Raw genomic sequence first — 23,837 nt, 5'->3', positions numbered from 1 at the left:
TGTACGCCATTTTGGGTTCCATGACAGAAGAAAGGTGCATTATACATGTAATAAAATAAAATGAACTGGACAGATGGAATGCTAATTCGAAAACAAACAGAAACTGAAAGGCTGATATCCTTCAGTAAGTTTGAAATATTTCCTCCTCTTGTGGGGATCCAGTTTACACATCACATTAAACCACAGTTAGAAACGAACTATGATTTAGTGTGAATGTGCAACATGTGGCTAAAAAGTTCTTGCTCTACTTCTCTGGCTTTGTTGTGTCTTCCAAACTCAGGCTTGAAGTTTGTTTCTCCCCTAACAAACGACAAGCAGCAAGCACAAACCTTGGCTGCTGCTCCTAGTTTGTATAGCAAGATACAAACCAAGGACCTGGGCTCAGATGACATGAAAAGCCAAAGTTTTTTTGTTCACCATGCAGCAGGAGCAAGGAAGGAGTGCAGCACAAACTTTTCTGTAGCATTCACTTAAGTGTTGTGGTTGACCATTTAGTTTAATCTTACATGCAACTCTTCTAATGGGATGTGTGAAGTAGGCAAAAAAGTGGAATATATACTCAATGCCATGTAGGAAAACTTACCTCTTGAGTTAGTTGCTGGGATCAGCAAAACTGATGCAGGAGATTCACCCACACTGTTCGATGCTTTAATTCTCACTTCATATGTCCCATTTTCTACATTTAGAGTCAGCTGTGTGGTGTTCAGACTGGAGAATTGCTGTTGAAAATGAAGTGGTGGCTTTCCGAAGATAGATACATCGTATTTCAAAATTATTCCATTAGCTTCAGAAGGATTTAACTCCTGTCCAAAATAGAAAAAGATCTGTTTTATTTGACAGTTTATATGTGAACATCTGAGATTAGCTAATGAGAGTTAAGACCTTTAGGGGTCACTTAGGCCAGAACCATCTATTCTGATGAGCTGCAGCTGACCAATGTCTAAGGCAGAGCCTTTCTTGGACTTGCTAACCAAGATCCTAACCAATATTGTACAAGGATCCTTTTTTATGCAAAGCGTGTCTACTACAGAGCTATGCATGATACCTTTTCCAAAGTCCTACTCAGCCATGATATTTACCATCTGGCCTTGGGCACAATGCTCCAACTAACATAATTTCATGCTTCTCATCCATTATGACAGGAACACACTATCTTGTAACTTGCTGAGATCAGGCTTACGTGTTAAAGCTTTGTTCAAAGAGAATAAATTACTCCACTCAAAATTATTTTGCCTCATAAGCTAAACATGGACAATTCTCAAGCAGTATTTCACAGAACCGTTATCCAGAAACTACATCCATGTGTGCCATGTTTACAGAGAAGGGCACATATATACCTGTACAACTTGCAGTTTGCAGAAGCAAGGACTAAGAAAGCATAAGATCTTCATCCCTGTTTATTTTAAAAACGGACAAGTAGCAAATGTGACATACACAAGTCTTTTACTTTATAAGCTACACGTGTGCATATCTTACACTTCAATATATCCTGAGTGCAATATGTTGTGAAAGAAGCTACCACCTAGAAGAAAGTGTTTACAGTAGTATGTGTTATGGTCTCATGAGTTTACATATAACAGGAATTATGTTTGAGTGCAGATGACAGATATTAGTGAGAACATCAGGAAATCAGACATTCAGAGTGTAGTAAATTTGGTACTATTTACCTTCCAGATCAGCACCAGAGTCCAGTTTTCTGGTGAGTGAACAGGACTAATCTTCCTCCACAGATCTGGTCCTTTAGTTGGTTCTGATAAAGACAAACATCTCTTTTAAGAATCATGTTTATTTAGCCCACTATTCATTTTTCTTTAATATATATGTAGGGTACTGAAAAAGATTCAAGCCTATATATATATTCACAAGTGCTTTGCTGCAGTAGATGGAGCATGAAGAATAGCAGCCGTCTAGTCATCCAATGGTTGGCTGTGACATACAGCCGGGCATGTGTCTGCTGATATCACCTCCATGATTTGGGACAAGCACCTAGGAAAAGGGGCTGGGAGGCTCCTACAGCTTTTCTGAAGTAAGGATCACAGTTGTGTGATCTGAAGGAAAGACAGACCCAGGAGGGCTAAAAGGCCCAAACTTTTTACTCACCACCAGTTAGGAATATAGTAAGGGAGTGGGGAAGTTAAGAAAGCGGGTACAGAAAGTCATTATAATTTTTTTATTATTTCTAGAATAAGTTTTTTAGGAATACATACAGCATGTTCATGGATTTTGATTTATCTTGTACTAACTACCAATCCAAATGAGAATAAGAGTTGGTGTTTCAAGTATCAATGAACATGTCAATAGCTCTGGAAACATGTTCCAAATCAAACTCTCAATATCAACTTAGAATAATTGTTTTATAAACCATTTTTGTTAGTTCTTAATCTCTTTAAGGTTTAAACCACATTTATAGGGGTTCAAATCAAGTATGTTGTAGAATTAATGCTAAAATACAGACAGGTAACAATTTGGTCTTCTCCAAAAATAAAATCTTTTTTGTATGTTGGTAATCTGTGAAATAGAGGACATTAGAACCCAATAGTTACTCTATTTGATTGTGTCAAAGATCTGATTCTGTCAGAAGATAAGAGAGCTGGTGGTTCATAGTAAGCCCTCAACTCATGTGAGGGTTACGTTTTGGGAATCGTGCCTAAAGCCAAAATTGTATATAGTCAACACATTGGGTGCAATGGTGAGTGGAATTGCCAAAGTCTTTTTTCCTGGTAATGATAATAAATAATAATAATAATAATAATAATAATAATAATAATAATAATAATAAATTTTATTTATATCCCGCCCTCCCCAGCCGAAGCCGGGCTCAGGGCGGCTAACAACAATCAAATAATCCAACAATCAAATAATCCAACATTCTAAAAACATTTCAATTATAAAAATTAATTAAAATCAAATTGATGGCAACCGTTAAGCAAAATTTTGTGCAGGTTGCCAGAGGAGGGAGTCAGGCTGCGCCCTGACCAAAGGCCTGGTGGAACAACTCTGTCTTGCAGGCCCTGCGGAAAGATGTCAGGTCCTGCAGGGCCCTAGTCTCTTGTGACAGAGCGTTCCACCAGACTGGAGCCGCAGCCGAGAAAGCCCTGGCTCTAGTTGAGGCCAGCCTAACCTCTCTGTGGCCTGGGACCTTCAGGATGTTTTTATTTGCAGACCGTAGGTTCCTCTGTGGAGCATACCATGGGGAGGCGGTCCCGTAAGTACGAGGGTCCTAGGCCGTATAGGGCTTTAAAGGTTAAAACCAGCACCTTATTAAACCTGATCCTGTACTCCACCGGGAGACAGTGCAGCTGGTATAGTACCGGATGAATGTGATCTCGCAGCGAAGACCCCATAAGGAGTCTCACCACGGCATTCTGCACCCGCTGGAGTTTCTGGGTCAGTCTCAAGGGCAGCCCCACGTAGAGCGAGTTACAATAATCCAGTCTGGAGGTGACCGTCACGTGGATCACAGTGGCTAGGTCAGGGTGAGAGAGATAAGGAGCCAACTGCTTAGCTTGGCGGAGATGAAAAAATGCCGCCTTTGTTATAGCTGTAATCTGCGCCTCCATAGAGAGGGAGGTATCGAAGATTACACCCAAACTCTTAACGGACGGTGCTGACACTAATTGCACCCCCGCAAGAGATGGGAGTTGCCCCCTCAATCCCATATCGTCCCGTCCCAGCCAGAGGACCTCTGTCTTCGAAGGATTTAACTTCAACCGGCTCCCACGTAACCATCCAGCCACAGCTTCCAGACATCTGGTCAGTGTGTCTGGGGCCGAGTCAGGATGCCCATCCATCAGCAGATAGAGTTGGGTGTCATCGGCATACTGATGGCAACCTAGCCCAAAACTCCGGACAAGCTGGGCGAGGGGGCGCATAAAGATGTTAAAAAGCATCGGGGAGAGTATCGCACCCTGAGGCACTCCACACACCAAGGAGTGGCGCGATGACAATTCCCCCCCAAGCGCCACCCTCTGTCCCCGACCAGAGAGAAACGAGCGCAGACATTGAAGGACTGTGCCCTGGATCCCCACGTCGGCAAGGCAGTGGTCCAGGAGTTCGTGATCGGCCATGTCGAAGGCTGCTGACAGGTCTAGAAGAATCAGCAGCCCAGACCCGCCTTGATCCAGCTGCCTGCGGAGATCATCTGTTAGGGCAACCAGAGCCGTCTCGGTCCCATGACCAGCGCGGAAGCCGGACTGGAATGGATCCAGAGCTAATGTTTCATCCAGAAACCTGCCAAGCTGTTCAGCAACCGCTCTCTCAATCACCTTACCCAGGAATGGAAGATTCCAAACCCGGCGGTAATTGGATAGATCTAAGGGATCTAATGTTTTCTTTAAGAGCGGGCGCACCACTGCTTCCTTCAGTTCCCCTGGGAATATCCCGGGTTCCCCTTTTTAATTATTATATTATTATTTTGTCAAGCATGTAAAGCTGAATGTACACAAGGTAAATGCTTGTAAGTTATAGGCCTACTGTACTTATTAGCAGCTGGCCATATGGTAATCAGCTATAATGGGGGGGGGGGGGGACAACCCTCTGAGATACAGGGATGATTTACAGTTCAAATGGTAAAATTGACAAATTTGGTCAAGGTAAGAGAAGGAAGAAAACTTGTTAATTTGTTGAGAAATTGAGCTTTATCATCATCTATTGTGAAATAAAGTACAAGATAATGCTGAACCATTACTTGGAAGTTAATAAGAGATGAACGTACACCAGAGTAAATTCGCAAATATTAATAACTACTGTTTGCTACTCATGATTTAAATGGCAAATTGCATTATATTGTATCATAGTTATTACACATATGTATACATATTTATTGTGTAGAAACCTTTTAATCAGAAACACATTTTGACAATTCGGAGCAAACTGGAGAAGTTTGGAATCTTACTTACTATCTTCAGCTGTGAACCCAACTACTTCTTTACTCCAGTCACTCCAGTGCTCTCCCCAACTAGTTACACAACGCAGCTGAAACACATATTTTGTGTTTGGTCTGAGGTCTTGAATGAAGAAGGAATCTCTGTGTGTTGCTGTGTCTTCAAGAGGAACCTGTCAAAATGAAACTGGGCTTTAAGAAGTGCTACTAGTGAATAAACAACATTCACTATACTGAATTTTCTAGCTCTCTCTCAAAATCAGCATGGCAAATTTAGATGTTTTGTTTGAATGACCCTCATTAGCAGAAAACATGAAATTGTGATAAAGAACTTAAATTCAAATTACACTATTGTTTAGTCACTATTCTCTCCACCCTCCATTTAGTATTTTTTGCCTGCTTAAAAAACTGAGAAAGCTTATGAAGCTAAACGTCTTATCAAGAAAGAGAAAGTAACTATACTTTATAATAATTCTTACGTTGCATCATTCTTTTTGCAATCCTGAAGTATGTTGATAACAAGCATCAGTATACATGTGTGTGTGTGTGTGTGTGTGTGTGTGTGTGTGTTTCAGGTCAGGTATTGTATCCAGTTAAACTCTCGCCACCTACGAAAGCTAAGCTATCAATTGTCCTATTTCCATAGGTTGATAGGAGGCTAACTGAGTTGGGTTCTATTTCGATCACATGCCACAGGCAAGAGGAAATTACAATTGTAACAGAAATGATATGGGTATTTTGAGGGGGTCTGATAAGGTTAATTTCAGAAAGCTCTATTGTACATTAAAGGTAAAGGTAAAGGTACCCCTGCCCGTACGGGCCAGTCGTGACCGACTCTGGGGTTGCGCGCCCATCTCACTTAAGAGGCCGGGGGCCAGCGCTGTCCGGAGACACTTCTGGGTCACGTGGCCAGCGTGACGAAGCTGCTCTGGCGAGCCAGCACCAGCGCAGCACATGGAAACATCATTTACCTTCCCGCTATAAAGCGGTACCTATTTATCTACTTGCACTTAAGAGTGCTTTCGAACTGCTGGTGGGCAGCAGCTGGGACCGAACGACGGGAGCTCACCCCGCCGCGGGGATTCGAACCGCTGACCATACGATCGGCAAGTCCTAGACGCTGAGGTTTTACCCACAGCGCCACCCACGTCCTGAATCCGGAGAGGCTGTGAAAGTGCTGGACCAGTGTCTTGAAGCAATGATATAGCTAAATTCCTAAAACCGCTGAAAGGGAAACTTAAAAAAAAACAGCAAGAGCTGTAATGTAATTGTACATTACAATGCAGCAAAGGGTTCTCTCCCCTTCTCTATTGTTTTTTAAACAATAAATTAAAGGCATTGTAAAGATGTAGCAGTGTTCCCAGGGGTCTTCCCTATACAAGAAAATGGCTAGAATGGTGACCTGGATTTGTTGTTGTTAAAGAAAGCTCTTATACTTTTCGAAGTCTGCCACCTAGTGATAAGTAATGGAGTCTTTGCAGAGATTTCACTCTGCCCTCAATCCTTCAAACCTATGAAATTTGGCTGGGCACTACTTTGGCCCAGTACTAGTTTCAAGCAGCTGCCTAGTTTTCCAAGGAGTTCACACTCCTTGTCTGAAACCAGGATTCTGAAATTTAGCCTCCACTGTCTTAAAAAATATCCCAAGCATATAGTCTTAACATGTGAAAGCACACAAATTAATGTGTACTGCAATTCATGTGGAGCAGGAGGTAGAGACAGGGTTCTTAAGCAGATGGAACCTTCTCCCTTCATCATAAAAGACCCAAGTAGATTAAGTATCCCTTGGAGCTAGATCCATACTGCTTCACATTATATTTGCTGTGGCACTTACTCCTTTTTCTACCACACCATTCTTATGAGAAGGAATTTGCAGCAAGAGCTCTTGCTGTTTTTTTTTAAGTTTCCCTTTCAGCGGTTTTAGGAATTTCGCTATATCATTGCTTCAAGACACTGGTCCAGCACTTTCACAGCCTCTCCGGATTCAGATAGAATGGAGCTGTTTATTGCTGGCATAGCGATGGTACTGTGCCAAATCCTCAAAGGACAGTCCCCAACAGTTTCATACAGAATGTTGACTGGCATAAGACAGAATGGACCCTTGCCTGACTGCACAAATCAAAAGCCACAGGGCCGAGGAACAGCCTCCTAGAACTACTTTCTGGCTGTGACCCTGCAGGTAGGAACAGAACCACTGTACTGTAATGCAGTACCTTCAACTCCCACCTCCTTGAGTTGCACCAGAAGAACACCATAGCCAATAGTGTCAAAAGCCTCTGAGAGGTCAAGGGCAGCCAAGAGGATGGCATATTTTAATAAAGGATGTTTTAAGCTGTTTCAGTGTTAAAACTGGACCTGAAACCAGATTGGAATAGATCTATGTAGTCTGCTTCCTCCGGGCATATGTGCAGGGAATATTAAGACACTGGATGGTAGTTTTCTAAAACCTTGGAGGACCTCAGGGGGGATAACCTTCAGAGTGATGGACATAACTCTCTCCTGTAATGAGGCATTAACCACATTCTTGACCCATTCAGTAAATCCTGTCCTGATTTTATCAGCCATGATGGGTAGGGATCAGGAGAGCACATTGTCAGCCTCACTGGCACAAGTGTCCTGCCCACATATTCAGACTGCAACCTTTGAAACTGATCCCACAAGGTGTGATTTGATTATGTTCTAGGGACCACTAATGGACTTGAACCAACTGAAGCATTAGGTTCAGCAGAAATCCAAGTGATTTTGCCTTGGAAGCGATTTGCAAATCTCACAGTACTACTACTGGAAAAAGTCAGAATTACTCCCTCTGAAAGATGCAACACCTATCCCCAATAGGGATAGACATTTGCTATCAATATAAAGCTTATATACAAGCTTATATAATGCTTATGTGGGATCTGAAGAAGTGTGCATGCACATGAAAGCTCATACCAATAACTAACTTAGCTGGTCTCTAAGGTGCTACTGGAAGGATTTTTTTATTTAGTTTCGACAATTATCAAGTCAAACTTATTTTCCTATCCTGCCAGCAGCCTGTCAATCCCTTAGAAACTACTGTGAAGTAGAATCGACAAGCTTCCTCAACAGTTTATTTTCCTTCTGACCTATTCTTAAATTTCTATTTCACTTTTCCCAACAAGGATTTTTTATATTTCTTTTCATATTTAATTTATAAATGTTTCCACTGAACACTTAACTGAAATCTATATTTTCTCTCATTTAAACAAATACCATTCTAGTAGATAAAATGCAACTGTCACAGCTCTTTGGATGCAAACACACCAACTATATAAAAGAAAATGCCACAAAAAATAATTGACAAATAATGGGTGTGGGGTTACCTGGATCCAGTTTATACTGTCAATGATCTTGTATCGAATTTGAAATCTCAGCTCCAGTGGTGCTTCATGAAATTGGTTTTCCCAGGATAGCTTTAGGACTCTGGGAAATTCTCCTGAGTTGAGGGACAGATTGGATGGCGGCAGCGGTTTTACTAGGGGGAAAAAGGTGCACTCAATTAGCCACAGGCCATTTCATTGTTTTTAATATATAAGGTAAAGGTAAAGGTACCCCTGCCCGTACGGGCCAGTCGTGTCCGACTCTAGGGTTGCACGCTCATCTCGCTCAAGAGGCCGTGAGCCGGCGCCGTCCAAAGACACTTCCGGGTCACGTGACCAGCGTGACTAAGCTGCAGCTGGCGAGCCAGCACCAGCGCAGCACACGGAAACGCCGTTTACCTTCCCGCTATAAAGCAGTACCTATTTATCTCCTTGCACTTTGACGTGCTTTCGAACAGCTAGGTGGGCAGGAGCTGGGACCGAATGATGGAAGCTCACCCCACCGCGGGGATTCGAACCGCCGACCATAAGATCAGCAAGTCCTAGGCACTGAGGTTTTACCCACAGCACCACCCGTGTCCCTTTTTATATATAGGTTACAATTAATTTGAAGTCTAATATTCAGGTACACAGCACAACGTTTGCGCCTTTATAACAGGAGCACAAACTTTCAGATAAGTGGTGGGCTTCAAACTAAACCTCTCCAAAACAAAATTGCTGCTTAAAAATGTAACAACTTAAGGAAAGGAAGACCTGGAAAAAACATCTGGCTTAAAGATCTGCAATAAAGCAAAATACTTAGGTATCTGGATCTCTTCAAAAAACATCAATTTATTTCAGAATAACTATATGAAAACCTGAAAAGAGATTAAAAGGAACCCCGAGATTTGGAGTCGGCTAAACCTTTCATTTTTAGGAAAGATCTCTATCATCAAAATGACCATGCTTCCCAAATTATTCTTTCTATTCCAGACAATTCTGATTCTGGGTGGAACAGGCTGCCTCAAAACCTGGCAAAAATAACTCTCAAAATTTTTATGGCAGGGAAAAAGACCTAGAATTAAACATCAAATTCAAGGCTTTGCCCTGTCTGACCTAAAATTATATTATGAGGCAGCCTGTTTCACCTGGCTAAATGAATGGTGCACACTTTAAGATCCCAACCTCCTAGTCTTAGAGGGTTACGATAACAGGTACAGGTGGCACGGGTACCTGGGATATGGGAAAGTAAAAATACATAAAAACTTTTTGAATCATATTGTTAGAAAATCCCCGTACACAGTTTGGGAGAAATATAAAGATCTTTTAGAGCCTAAGACTGGTAGATTTCACCAGTTTAGGCAACCACGGTAAAAAGGAAAAATACGGAAGGGAACTCGCCAACTTACAAAACTTTACTAAAGGAAGAAACAAACAAATTAAAGCTAAAAAGTTTTGAAGAAGTAAGAGAGCAAATAGCAGATTGGTTTCAATACTATCAACTATTTGAGACATCTAAAATGGATAAAAAAAGGGGTTTTCGACAGAGGCACCCAGACTGGAAACAGATTTGATCAATTCCAAAACAAAAATTCTTTCCAAGACATACCGATTCCTCCTTGACTGGGATGTCAAAGAGGAGGAGGTTAAAGCCGCCAAGATTAAATGGGCCCAGGATTTTGGGTATAATATTGGTATGAAACAATGGGAAAGTTTATGGAAAGTTAACTGGAAATTCATGGTGTGCTATATGTTGAGGGAAAACTTTCAAAAGATGCAATACTGTTGGCATTTGATGTCATGGAAGCTCTCTGCAAAATGTATAAAAATGTACCTAGTAAATATAAGGCAATAAAATAAAACACCTGATAAAAAAGTGAACAGCAAAATAAAACAAAAATTGGAGGGTAACACTCAGAAGTGGCAATGAAAGCACCAACCTAATTATAAAATCTCAGAAAAATGGAAATGTTTCAGTTGGTGCCTAAAACTCGAAAGTGACTGTATCCTGAATGTGAGTTTTCTATAGCCACAAAAAAGGTCCTATTCCACATTTGCCACCTGCCTAACCTCTGAACGTAGGGGCAACAAGGTAAGGAGCTCTGAATATCCTAACTACTGGAGAGGTTCATACAGGAGAGGGGGCCAGGTCCCCAAACAGACTTCAACAGAGATTCCTGTAATTGTTGATCAGTTATAGCAAATCCCTTTGAAGGCAGGCTCCTTGCGCAAAACAGCTAACTGGTGCTGAAAGTGAATTCAAAGGTGCTTGTTGTAACCACTGATTAGTTATTTAGCATTCTCTTTTGAAATTTGACATGTGCTAATCACTGGATGCCATTATGAAATCAGGCGAGATCTCTTTAAAATGTTAAAAAAACACTTTGGATCATGCCAGTTGAGTTAGTTTAACACGGGAAATACATAATCCATATGGTCAATTTTATTAATAACTCTATTTAAAAAACTGCATTTGAGTACCTTTTTTTGGGTTCAGTCCACCCAAACTCTGTGTAGGAACTATGTTGAATAAAATCAAACCGTAGATAGGATTGACCTGAGTGCAAGTGATACTTGCTTTGTGCTAAAACCAGTAAATTAAACCAATTGTTTGGTTTATTCGGGTCCATTCTATGAGTCTCAACCATTATCAGAGAAGTAGAGGAGAAGCAACTAAAATTATTAAGAGGAGCCACCTCCAGAAAGGCTAGTGTATCTATTTTGGCTACAGAAATCCAACTGTTAGAAGCTGCGTCTTTTGATGCCTGGAGTTAGCAATCCCATTATGGAAGGGGAGCAGGCTGCTTGATGAACCCAGAATCTTTGGTTGGTCAGTCCCTGCTTAAAGTCTCTCAGGTCTCATCAGTTTTCTCTGCCAGCTACTGTCCTTTTAAAATTTTTAGATATTTTTCCTAAGCCACTGCCTTCCAGCTTCAGGCACATTGGTTTACCATCATTTTTTAGACTCTCCCCAGTGTGACTTTTAACTAGAAGTATGACAATGAGGTGGTGGTCTTGTTCTTCCACCCTATTCCTTCTTTCACCATATAAAGAAACATTATCTTCCTTAGAAGATATGACGATATGAAATCATTCATAGGAGTAGCTCTACTGATATATTTACCAAGTTTTATAGGATCAAACACAATGCGGTCAGATTCAACTACCCCAAGAGCATTCTTTGCTTCTACCCACACTTCCAAGTTGACAAAAAATACAACCACAGTACTGGTACAAGAATTATTGGCACCCAGGCAGTCAGGAAACTCTTCGTTTGGCCTAGACGTTGGAGAAAAAGAAGCAGGATTTAATACACTAAAATTTATATTGGTCCCAATACTTCAAAAACCACAACTATATGTACATATCCTTGACAGATTTAAACAGAGGTGAGTCTAGCAGAATTCAATGAAACTTACTCTGTAGTAAATGAGCTTTGGACTGTAGCATTTGCTCCACAATATCACAAAGAAATTTATTTATTTAAAGGTGGGGCTTTGATAAAAGGACACCAAATCAGATTTCCCCCCCCAAAAGCAATTTGCTTTAATCCAAAAGCAATTTGCTTTAATCAAAATACTTTTAAGTAAAATAGGAAGTGGCTGTTCATATTTATTTATTTATTTATTTATTATTAACTGGTACACCATCTAACCAGTCATAAGTAGGTTGACTTGTATGCATCATATCTGGTAGATATCTCTAAACATTATGTTGTTTTCTGTTGTGGGGGGATTTAAAGCAAACTATTGTTCTCTCTTTTCCTCTTACAAAATATTCTGCTCTTTAAAAAAAATATATTGCTGCAAACAGCATGGATTTGATTTAAATCAAATCAATTTAAATCACTACTGATTTAAATAATTTTTTTAGAGAAGGAGTCATTTTTGCTGGTATAATCTTAATATTCACAACCAGATGAAGGTTTCATTTTTGGAATAATAAATTTTCAGAGTAGTTTTTACAGTTATATAAAAAATTACCGATTTGGTTATACTATTAGAAATACATAGACAGATAATTATGATTATTATGAATATGCATATATTGTGAGTATTCTGCTCACAAGGTTGCGCTTTCATTTTTACTGCTTCACACTTAGGTACTTGTGCAGATCTATTCCACTCCAAACAATCTATTCATTGAACCTCTTGGAACTTAGCATTTAAGGGTGTATATAAATTTGCAAAGGAACAATGGGATTAAGGGTTTTTTCCTCAACTCTGCATGTTTATTTTATAACATTTTTCCTGTGAAGAAAAGGCATGTTATCTCTGCAGACACAAATTCAAACTTTTTAGAACAGCAAAAACAAGCATCCGTGATAATATCTTCTTGTTAGAAAAAAAAGCCCCAAATAATCTTACAGAAACCTCTGAAAGAGCAGGACAATGTGAATGGATTAGTGGAATTCATTTACCAAAAAATTTAAACACTGCATATAAAACCTCATGCTACATAATTAAAAACAAATCCTTATTTCCTGATGGATAGCTTTTGGACAATAATGTAACTTAAATAGAAAACTATCTTTAGAAAGAGGTTTCGTCCAAAAGCATTTTATTAAAAAAAATATCCGATTTAACTAAAAAAAAATCTGATTATTTATCCACCCTGGTTGCAAACCATATCAGTAACCAAAGTTATAGTCCCTCAAGATTCAGCTATTCAGTAGTTTTAGTCCCCTTTTTCTCATCCACTGCCTATTTTGGCTTTCAGCTCTTTTAAACTAGCAGGACCACTGTGCTGCTTAGACACAGTGAGAAGCAATGTTTAAATATTTTGAACAAGTGACTTCCCTTTAAAAAATTGTATGCTTAACAACAAATATTAAGAATTCAAAGTTTTGTATTCAACAAATTAACTACAGGTCTTTAAAACTGAAAAAATATACCTACCACCGAGATTTCAAAGTATAATTGGTGTCCAGAAATGTGTATCTTCCAGGCTCCCAAGTACAAGTTTGAGAATATTTCTTTCTTCCTGTCTGATGCACAATGCAACTCAAATTCTCAGGCTTGTCTGGAGAAACTGCATTTAAACACACACAAATAAACAGAAGTTAATCTAGGAGTACACTTGCAAAAACAACATGAATTCATTTTGGTCCTAATCAATTTTTTCAAAAACAAACAAACTCATTTTTAATTGTTTTTTCCCCAATACTGTAAAGCAGAGCATTCATGTCAAAAGGTCATCAAAGGTAAAGGTAAAAAGGAAGTACATCAAAACACCACAGTTGACATAAAATATTACAAGAAGGGAAGTATTTATTTCCTGCCTTTTTCCCTCAGAGGGACTCCAGACAGCTTACAAATAAAATAGGAAAATAAAAACACCTGAAGCAATAGTATCACTTTTACATACGAGGCAACATATACAGCTGTAAATAGAATTTGTGTATCAAAATCTAATATTCTTCACCTGTTCATTCCCCAAGTTGCATCCAATATTGTGCAAGCAGGCTACTCACAGAAGGATTTCTGCTACTCTACAATAGCTTAGGGTCAGATGACACTCCAAACAGAATGGGCATGGTGCCAACTAAGGTGGTGTGTCCTACTAACTGCTGACCTATATGGTTTCAGGACAGACAACCCTAAAGGGGTAACAGGAGCCATAAAATTGTGTACAAAAAAGCCCAATGACTGCTCCCAGTCAAGGAAGATGCCATGGCCAATGGTGTCAAAAGCTGCAGATTCGAGAAGCAGGAACAAGGTTGCACACTGCTTGCCCTGCTCTTTGTAAAGCTCATCCATCAGGGTGACCAAGGCCAATTCATTCCCATGACCAGGCCTGAACCCAGACTGGAATAAAAAAATTGCATTATCCAAGAATAGTAGGTGGTCATCCTGCACTGAAACTCTCTCTACCACCTACCCAAGAAGAGGGTATTTTTTACTGGTAGAGGAACTAGTATAACTAAGCGGCCCAGGACTGGTTTATTTAAGGGAGGACACACCACTACCTCTTCCAAGGCAGCATGCACCACCCCTGCAATCAATGAAGTGCTAATCACACTCTGTACCCAACCACCCTCTCTGCTAGATTGAATAAGCCAGAAGGAACAGGGGTCAAGGGGCTACGCTGAAACTGATGCTGCACAATACAGGCATACCTGCTGAACTGCCTTTCTTATGGAAGCATAATGCCTATCCCCATGTAACATAGTTAAACTTTATTTAGAAAACTTATATCCCGTTTTACATCTTTGACAGGTTCTCCAGGTGGGTCACCACTATTCTCAAAATAAAATCATACTCAGAATCTCATAATACAGTACAAGGGCAGAAACTGTGTAGTTACTATGTGGAACAAACATCATTCAGGCAGCAATTTCTGCCCTTACTTCTGCCTGGTGACATATTTGCCAAGTGACGATGTAACTTTTTTCTTCTTTACTTGGTACCTTTCAACTATGTGAAATAAAAGTTTCTCATTTCTCCATGTTGTCTTCAATATATTCGACAAAATCCAACATCCTCTAAGAGTGTTATAAGGAGCAGGAGAATGACTATACAGTGGACCCTCCGGATATGAATTAAATTCGTTCCAAGGGTCCATCCGAAACCTGAAAAGTCCGTAAGCAGAGGTGCCGCTTCTGTGCATGCGGCGAAACCCGGAAGTATACACTTCTGGGTTTGCCACGTTCGTAACTTGAAAGAGTGGTATGTAATTAGAGGGTCCACTGTATGGCAATAGATTGTTCCTTTTATGTGTATCCCCACAAGGAAAAATTTAAGGAGAAATACTTACAGCCCAAGGCAACTTGAATTCCATAGATGTTCTGCTCAATGCTTCCTGCCACTAAGATGTTACAAGTCAGAGGAGAAGCCAATATAGACGTGTCATTGAATGTTACTCTTGAAACAGTTTCATTTATTATGCTATAGTGTTCTTTAGGAACAACCTTAGTTTGAATTCTCCAGATAACTTTATCAGCACGAAGGTTGCCATAATCTAGACAATAGTCACTAAGAATGCAGTATGCTGTAAAGCTGGACTCAAGGGATACTACAGCAGACTCCGGAGTTATATAGCCACATGATCGCGCATATCCATCTGAAACTGAGAGAGATCATTTGTTTGGTATTGTTCACTAACATGGCTACTATTGCTATAAGCATACAATAATAATAATAATAATAATAAATTTTATTTATATCCCGCCCTCCCCAGCCGAAGCTGGGCTCAGGGCGGCTAACAACAATCAAGTAACCAAATAGTTGAATAATCACACATTCTAAAATATATCATTATAAAAATTAATTAAAATCAAATTGATGGCAACCAAAATACTGTGCAGGTTGCCAGAGGAGGGGGTCAGGCTGCGCCCCAACCAAAGGCCTGGTGGAACAACTCTGTCTTGCAGGCCCTGCGGAAAGATGTCAGGTCCCGCAGGGCCCTAGTCTCTTGTGACAGAGCATTCCACCAGATTGGAGCCACAGCCGAGAAGGCCCTGGCTATAGTTGAGGCCAGCCTAACCTCTCTGAGGCCTGGGACCTTAAGGATGTTTTTATTTACCGACCGTAGGTTTCTCTGTGGGGCATACCAGGAGAGGCGGTCCCGTAGGTACGAGGGTCCCAGGCCGTATAGGGCTTTAAAGGTTAAAACCAGCACCTTAAACCTGATCCTATACTCCACCGGGAGCCAGTGCAGGTGGTATAGCACCGGGTGAATGTGATCTCGCAGCGAGGACCCCGTAAGGAGTCTCGCTGCGGCATTCTGTACCCGCTGGAGTTTCTGGGTCAGTCTCAAGGGCAGCCCCACGTAGAGCGAGTTACAATAATCCAGTCTGGAGGTGACCGTCGCATGGATCACAGTGGCTAGGTCAGGGCGAGAGAGATAAGGGGCCAACTGCTTAGCTTGGCGGAGATGAAAAAATGCCGCCTTTGTTATAGCTGTAATCTGCGCCTCCATAGAGAGGGAGGTATCGAAGATTACACCCAGACTCTTAACGGACGGTGCTGGCACCAATTGCACCCCCGCAAGAGATGGGAGTTGCCCCCCCGATCCCATATCGTCCCGCCCCAGCCAAAGGACCTCTGTCTTCGCAGGATTTAACTTCAACCGGCTCCCACGTAACCATCCAGCCACAGCCTCCAGACATCTGGTCAGTGTGTCTGGGGCCGAGTCAGGATGGCCATCCATCAACAGATAGAGTTGGGTGTCATCAGCATACTGATGGCAACCCAGCCCGAAGCTCCGGACAAGCTGGGCGAGGGGGCGCATAAAGATGTTAAAAAGCATCGGGGAGAGAATCGCACCCTGAGGCACTCCACACACCAAGGAGTGGCGCGATGACAATTCCCCCCCAAGCGCCACCCTCTGTCCCCGACCAGAGAGAAACGAGCGCAGCCATTGAAGGACTGTGCCCTGAATCCCCACGTCGGCAAGGCGGTGGTCCAGGAGTTCATGATCGACCATGTCAAAGGCTGCTGACAGATCTAGAAGAATCAGCAGCCCCGACCCACCTCGATCCAGCTGCCTGCGGAGATCATCTGTTAAGGCGACCAGAGCCGTCTCGGTCCCATGACCAGCGCGGAAGCCGGACTGGAATGGATCCAGAGCAGATGTTTCATCCAGAAACCTACCAAGCTGTTCAGCAACCGCTCTCTCAATCACCTTACCCAGGAATGGAAGATTCGAGACCGGGCGGTAATTGGATAGATCTAAGGGATCTAAAGATGTTTTCTTTAAGAGCGGACGCACCACCGCCTCCTTCAGTTCCCCTGGGAATGTCCCGGTGCCAAGGGACAGATTGATGATATCCCCTAGGGGGGCCCGCACCTCGTCTGGACACGCTCTAATCAGCCAGGACGGGCACGGGTCGAGAGGACAAGTGGTGGGCTTTCCAGCTCGGAGGAGTCTGTCCACATCGGCTGGGGATATCCGGTCAAAGTGGTCCAATACTGGACCCGAGGACAGTCGAGGGGCCTCCAGTTCCTTTATTGTATCGAAATTGGCGGGGAGGTCATGGCGGAGCAACAGGACCTTCTCCGCAAAAAAGCTCGCAAATGCCTCACAGCTGTGTGTCCAATTGTTATTTAAATTTGGCTGTCCTTCGAGGGACGTTAAAGATCGAATTATACAATATGACAACGGAAGACAATAGTTACCTAGAAAATACATTTCCCCCTTTACTTTTCTAGTGTACATTAATTGACAACATTTGCTTGGATCCAAGATAAATGACTGGATGGAAGTTCATAGATAGGTTTCTTGAATTCACCTCTGGGCCTGCCCATCCATGGGCACCCCCCCCCCCACCCACAAGCAGCAGCAGCAGCTTCTGGGTTCCAGTGAGATCTTGTGAGAGCTCTGCACCTTGAAAAGCTACTCCAAAAGGTTCCCTCCCCCCGAACAATTTGGGATGGGGTACCCGAGGCTGCTGGGATAGTTGGGAATTTTCTTCCAATCTGGGGGAAAATCCTCCCCTACCATAGCAAACCCATCCCACATTGTTCATGAGGAACCCCAACTCTCTCCAGAGGCTTTTCAGGGTAATGCAGAGGATGGGGGAGGGAAAGCAAGCTTTACTTCTGTTCTCATATCTAAGGATCCAAGACATTAGGTCTAGCAACTGTAATCATTTTCCTAAGGACTATTTGCATTTCTTGTCTGTGCTAGTTTAAGTGAACTCCCCCACACCTCATGATTTCAAAGATAGTTTCATTATCAAGCATCAGAATTAGGAGTGAATAAAAAAGATAGAAATGTGCAGAGGTAGAAGTACATATGTGTTACATTTCCTTAGGCCTGTTTAATATTATGTAAAGAGAAACATTGTCTTGAAATTTCACCTACATTTCATTTCCAAAAGCATATTATTCAATTTTGTCTGTGCAATTTAAATATTAATCTTGCAGGAAATATTTCAACCATCTTCTCACTTTCCACCGCAACATACCACATGTAGTAACTTAATTGGTTTTTGTGTAATCTTTCTCTACTGTACAGGATTTCTTTTTAAAAAGAGGAACTTAGCAAGCTAGAAAACCTGATAATAAGTTAAATATCCTTCCTTTCATATTACCACATCAACTATTGGCTTGTTTCACAACTTTTTCTATTTTGACTTTACAAGCCAACAGTATCTATCTAGAATACTGCCCCCCCTTACATTAGGCTCCTGAAATGAAGAAAGTCTGGGTTAACCAGGAGTGGATTTTTCAGTGAACTTGATTCAGTTGTGCTACCGAAAACAAATACAAAGACTCAGAATGTAATCTAACTGTATGCCTTTTACACCTGGCTCTGGCTCACAGATCTTGTGGTTTTAATAATAATAATAAAAAAAGATCTGACAAGCCTGTAGTCTCTTTGCCGTTGCCTTCCATATAATAGATTCAAACTAAAAATCAAGAATCATTTTCTATAATGTATACAAATCAACAAACTGACAGAGCTTAATAATACAGTGGAACAATTTATTATTATTAATCCTGCAGACTTACCTCCAAAGGAGTAAATGCTCAGGAGAGTACACACAGCTTGCAGTAACCAACTCCATTTTGAAAACATCTTGAACCAAGTCTCTGTAAAAACAATTTTTTTATATATAATATTTTTACTCTGCTCAATCAGTCACTATTTTCTTTTTATGAAGACACTTCCCAGGAGGCAGGTTCTGTAGTTTCCTCAGTTCTGACAGGTTTATTAACCATGAACAAAAAGGTTTTGTGGAAAGCAAGAAAAGAATAGCACTCAGGGAAACAGCCAAGAGTGAGAACAGGAATACAGGCAACTCCCCACTTGTCTAGTTGCCATTTTGGGGCAAGATGGCTCTAAAGTCTCCCCCCCCCCAAATGATTGATTGAATATCAATTAAACATCTGGCTAGTTCGGATGACCACCTTGAGCTAGCTTAAGAACTCTGAAAACTTAAAGAAGAAAAGTACTCAATCCAGGGACAGTCCACATATATTCCTATTCCTACCTCTTTTTCTTAATGGCACCTGCTCCTGCTCAGGCTGCACAGAAAAAGCATTTTGCTTTCTGAAATTCATTTCAATTGTAAAGATAAATAAACCTGACAGAATTCTACAGGATGTGGTATTAGTGTGTGAAAACAGTTCAGATCCAATGATCCCCAGGCATGAACCTTCAGATGGTGGAGATGTCAGGTGCCATCCTGGCGCCCAGGCATCTTCACCTGGTCACAAGTGGTCAACGACCAGATACAATATGCGCCTGAGTGTGGCTACTGAGCTCACTTCTCAACCATTATCACAATGCAATAAAGTGAGGGAAAAGTATAAACTAACACACACTCCATTTTATATATAATTTATGCCTAGTTTGCTTGTTAATTATTATCACAATATTGATTTTATAAAACTATAAAATTGACAGTTGTGGTTTACTTAGTGATCATGGTTAAATATACTGATAAAGTCCATTTTTTGTCTTGTGGCTAGAACTTTCCTTGGCCAATGATGCACATTTTCTAAAAGGTATATATATCTGATTTAGTGTGTTTGGATTAGTATAATAGCATTCTTAGCCCTTCTTACTTCAATGGGATTAGACATGCCTAACTGCAATGATCAGGCTGCACATTACATTAATACAGTATTTAGAACCAAAATCTATATTATAATAAATTTTGGTTGCAAAGTACCAATACAATTTTAGCTAAAATAGTAGATTGTTAATGCACAACAGAAGATAATCAGAATCCACAGGAAGTTTGGGGGGGGGGATGGAAAGCCTACTTTGATCTTGTCCTTTTTGCCTTTGATAGGAAACCAAGAAGCACCTTAAGAAAATTTTACTGGCTACTGCTTATGTTTCCCATCTTGTCAAAGGCAAACCATCAACTCAGGTAAAAGAACCACATGCCGAGAAAATTCTCACCACTCTCCTATACTAATTCTCAGCACTCTACTCAAATTTATCATACAAATAAAAATAGTATCATTTCCTTTATATGCCATACACTACTGTAGTCAAGTAACCCTGTGGAAATCCCCTAATCAGGCATACTGATGATCCTAGCATCCTTGGGAGGGTGGGGAGAGGAAGTACACAAATGGCAAGCTCAGAAATACAGTAGAGACAATATTGAGATGCACCAGTCTGCCTTTCAAAAGAGATATCAACTAGGATGAATGACAGCCAATCTCTATGCCACCATGTACTTCTAGCTTGACCCCAGTACTATTCAATATCAAGAATGTGTTAGAACACTGCACATTATCACTATTGTTTATATAGCATGCCATCAACTGCACATAACAAAAAGACAGCATCCTCCTCCAAAGCAGTTTGGTCTAAAACTGTACAAGTCAAAGAAAGGGAGTGAAAGGAAGATACTGCTGGATTACAAACTCCCATCATCCCAATCCATTGGCTATGCTGCCAAGGCTGATGGGAGTTGTAGCCCAGTAGTGTCTAAAGGGCACCACAAAGGTAGCCCCCAGTTTAGGAACAGGTTTACCACCAACACAATGAGACCTAGACTGCAGGGGTATGATTCAGCTCCTGGCCAGGGAACATACAATCCAGTGGCATGCAGTGATTTTTTCATAGGTAATCAGTTAGGGCCAGAGGAACCAGCTTGTGAGGGTGATTGAGGCCCTCCGAAGTTGCAACTGCAGGTGAGCATTGTGCCTCCCTCCCTAAGCAGGGCAGCAGCTTTCTGGGCTTTGGGGAGGAGGCACCAGGAGGACATTTAGGGGACTAGCCTAGTACCCCTAGTCCACTGATCGAATGCCACTGGCACAACCCTCATTTGACTCATCGGCAGTGCTATTTTTCTAGAAAAAGAGGTGCTGGAACTCAACATGAACGACCACTTCTTTCTCTTAGAATGGCAATGGGTGCCCACCATAGGAGCCAACTCCTAGGGGCCCAAGGGGTTTTGGCCCCCACAGTAACATATTTCAAGGGGCTGGGCCCCCACAAAGTTGATGCGCATTCCCAGATGGGGTGTGTGCACTGCATCATGTGATCGATTATGTGGGGTGGGGCTTACCTGAAAAAACGCCCCACAGATAAGAATTTGGAAAAGGGGAAAAAAAGTTATAGCAGGCGTGAAAAGATCAGGGACGGCCAGATTGCAACAGTAGAGGAAAGAGAGGCGACCCAGAAGATAAGGTTGTATACACCCTTAGCTGCTACGACCGCTGAGCTTTATCGTGTAAAAGAGGGGAAGAAATAACCGTGAGAAATTAACTCAGGTTCTCCAAACCGCTCGCGACAGGGTAGCCTTTCAATAGATATTTCCATAGATATTAGTTTGAATGTTTAGTCGAGGAAGAACGACCACTTGCCCCATTCGGTTGAGAACTCAAGGCAGACCGGAGTACGGAGCAGTCGCCCCTCCCCCCCCCGACCCGACCCCTCTTTGCGCACGTAAGAACGCGCAGCAAGAAGAGGGCAGAGGGAATTCTGCTGCCACCCTCGGCCGCGACTGGAGGAGGGTGGTTTCTAAGAGAAATGTTACCAGGGGGCGGCGTCGCAAACCAGGCCGACCCAGCGCTTGACGGTCTGAGGCGCAACGCGAGGCGCCTTTCCAGCCAGGCGCCCGAAAAGCGGGACGCGCCTCAGCCGCGCACATTAAAAGGGCTCCGCTGTGGAGAGAGCCGATTCAGGGGCCGCCTCCGAGGCCAGAGCCCGACCGAGGCGGGCTGCTCGAGAACGGGCTTCGTTCCCTCACAGCCTTCGGAGGACAAGGCCTGTCCGCGGGGGGAAGCGGAGAGCGGCTCCCCCCGCCCCCCTGAGGGCAGCTGCCAAGTTTCCCTTTTCGGCCTGGCCAACAGGCTGCTCCCCTCGGCCGAAGGCCAACGCGGGCCGGTAAACCCACCCCTCACTCACCTCCTCCTGGCGCGCTACTCCCACAGGCCTCGGACCATCGCCGTCCCCGCCAGACGCCTCACGAGCCGCCGCCGCCGCCGCGCACACCTTATGAACTGCGGTGCGCCGCTCGCCTTGACTGACGGCTTCACTCCGCTAGCTCGAGCGCCTCGCTCGAGCCGCCATTGGTGAGCAGGGCGGTGACGTCACGGCCATGGGCGGGGCAGACGGCAGAGGTGGTGCTTCCCGTAACGGGCCTCTGGGCTGCCAGGATTCCGGGCTCCTGGTCCCAGCAGGGGCGGGGGAAGGGAGGGGAAGAGAGGCCGGGAAAGGGGGAGGTGGGCGGGGGGCGCTGCGATTGAGCGTGGCGAGCCGCAAGCGCTCGACAGCGCCCGCGCGCAGGGCAGCGAACGTTCAGAGAGTGTGACATCCCCCCACCCCCGCTCCCTGCCCCAATCAATTAACCAGCAAAAGTAAACCCAGTACAGTTTTACATTCCCAGGGCTTGGCTGAATGTGCGCTTTGCAGGCTGAAGGTGCAATCCGACACGCTGGCTTACTTTGGAAGGGAGCCCAGTTGAGCTCCGTTGCTTATTAGCACGTGAGCAAGATACACTGGGTAATTGATCCGATTTTGGGTTTTTATTATGTAGCTCTTAAAATACGGTATATTGCCAGCAAGGTTCTCACTACAGGGAAAGAGAAGGGAAAGGCCACGAAAGCTTATGGCTATAATGAAGTCTTTACAGTATATTACAGTTGCAGTCCTTTCAGTCACCATCATTTTATTTGTAAGCCTGGGATCTTCGGATGAAGGGCAGTATAATTTGCTAATTAATAATGATAGTTAAAACCCTGCTCCAGGCAGCTTCCAGCATGAAAAGGTTTACATAATTACAAACATAACAAAAAGTACAGTAGTCAAAAAGTACACAGCCAAATGGAAACTGTTTCCACAGGAATCATAATCGTATTGAAAAGGAAAGTTACAAAATACTAATATCAGTAACAAAAAACCCCTAAACAATTCCCCATTTATTGGATTCAAGCCTCATTAAGGTCACTGGGCCTTACTTTTGAGTAGACATGGATGGGATTGCACTGTAAGGTGCCTCAACAATCTTTGTTTATGATAATAGCTTCCATCTGTCAGAGTTCACTTATTATTGACACAGGCATTTGATTATCTTTAAGGTACCACTGTACCACATTTTTCTAATGCAAAATAATTTCACAGCCATCCTTCCAGAAATTAAAGCATAGTTTCTCCACAGAAGCATTGTTTACAAGCTGCTGGGAAGATTCTGTTTCAAATGTATAAAACAGAGCAGGACAGAAATAAAGGATGAAAATATGAGAAACAGTTAGCTCTTGTGACAGTGTTTCTGTTGTTATTATTAAATAACAAAATGGCGGCCCATTGCATAAACCAGTCTTCCCCAACCTAGTGCCCTCCAGATGTTTTGTACTCCAGTCCCCAAGGTTGGAGAAGGCTCTTCATGTAAGTTTACATTCGGGCATTCTCTGGATATTAGTACCTCAGCCTGTCTCTTTATTATTGGGTTAGTTAAGAGCAGGTTGGTGAAGTTTTGCTTGTTTATATGAGCTGCAATTTGCATTTTTAATGCTCTGGGATTGCTGCCACAGTGATGAAGAGCAGTAAATAAATATATTAATTAAATTACCTTGGCGAAGGGGGAGATGCACTACCACTACAGCCACAATATCCTATGACCACTCAGCCCAGGCGGGGAAAAAGAAACCCCATGCAGAATCTGCAGATGATGTGGAAATGACACACAAACACACCCTCAGCACCTATGGAAACACCACCACACA

General features: G+C 42.5%; 1 protein-coding gene across 1 annotated transcript in view; it reads right to left on the bottom strand.

Annotated features, from left to right (window-relative positions):
- Positions 1-22,185, bottom strand: part of IL6ST (interleukin 6 cytokine family signal transducer) — a 36,392-nt gene extending 14,207 nt beyond the window's left edge. The window contains exons 1-9 of the mRNA XM_028748064.2: positions 22,021-22,185; positions 18,657-18,737; positions 14,956-15,267; positions 13,098-13,230; positions 11,324-11,478; positions 8,224-8,375; positions 4,899-5,055; positions 1,668-1,750; positions 584-803 (exon numbers count right to left, since the gene is read on the bottom strand). Of these exons, the coding sequence (XP_028603897.2) occupies positions 584-803; positions 1,668-1,750; positions 4,899-5,055; positions 8,224-8,375; positions 11,324-11,478; positions 13,098-13,230; positions 14,956-15,267; positions 18,657-18,723 (1,279 nt within the window). The 5' untranslated portion in view covers positions 18,724-18,737; positions 22,021-22,185. The remainder of the gene's footprint in view (positions 1-583; positions 804-1,667; positions 1,751-4,898; positions 5,056-8,223; positions 8,376-11,323; positions 11,479-13,097; positions 13,231-14,955; positions 15,268-18,656; positions 18,738-22,020) is intronic.
- Positions 22,186-23,837: the final 1,652 nt, after the last annotated feature.

The sequence above is a fragment of the Podarcis muralis genome, chromosome 11 (genome assembly GCF_964188315.1).
Source record: "Podarcis muralis chromosome 11, rPodMur119.hap1.1, whole genome shotgun sequence".
Taxonomy (NCBI): Eukaryota; Metazoa; Chordata; class Lepidosauria; order Squamata; family Lacertidae; genus Podarcis; species Podarcis muralis.
The sequence above is the reverse complement of the archived record's forward strand: the minus strand, read 5'-3'. Positions and strand labels throughout refer to the sequence as shown.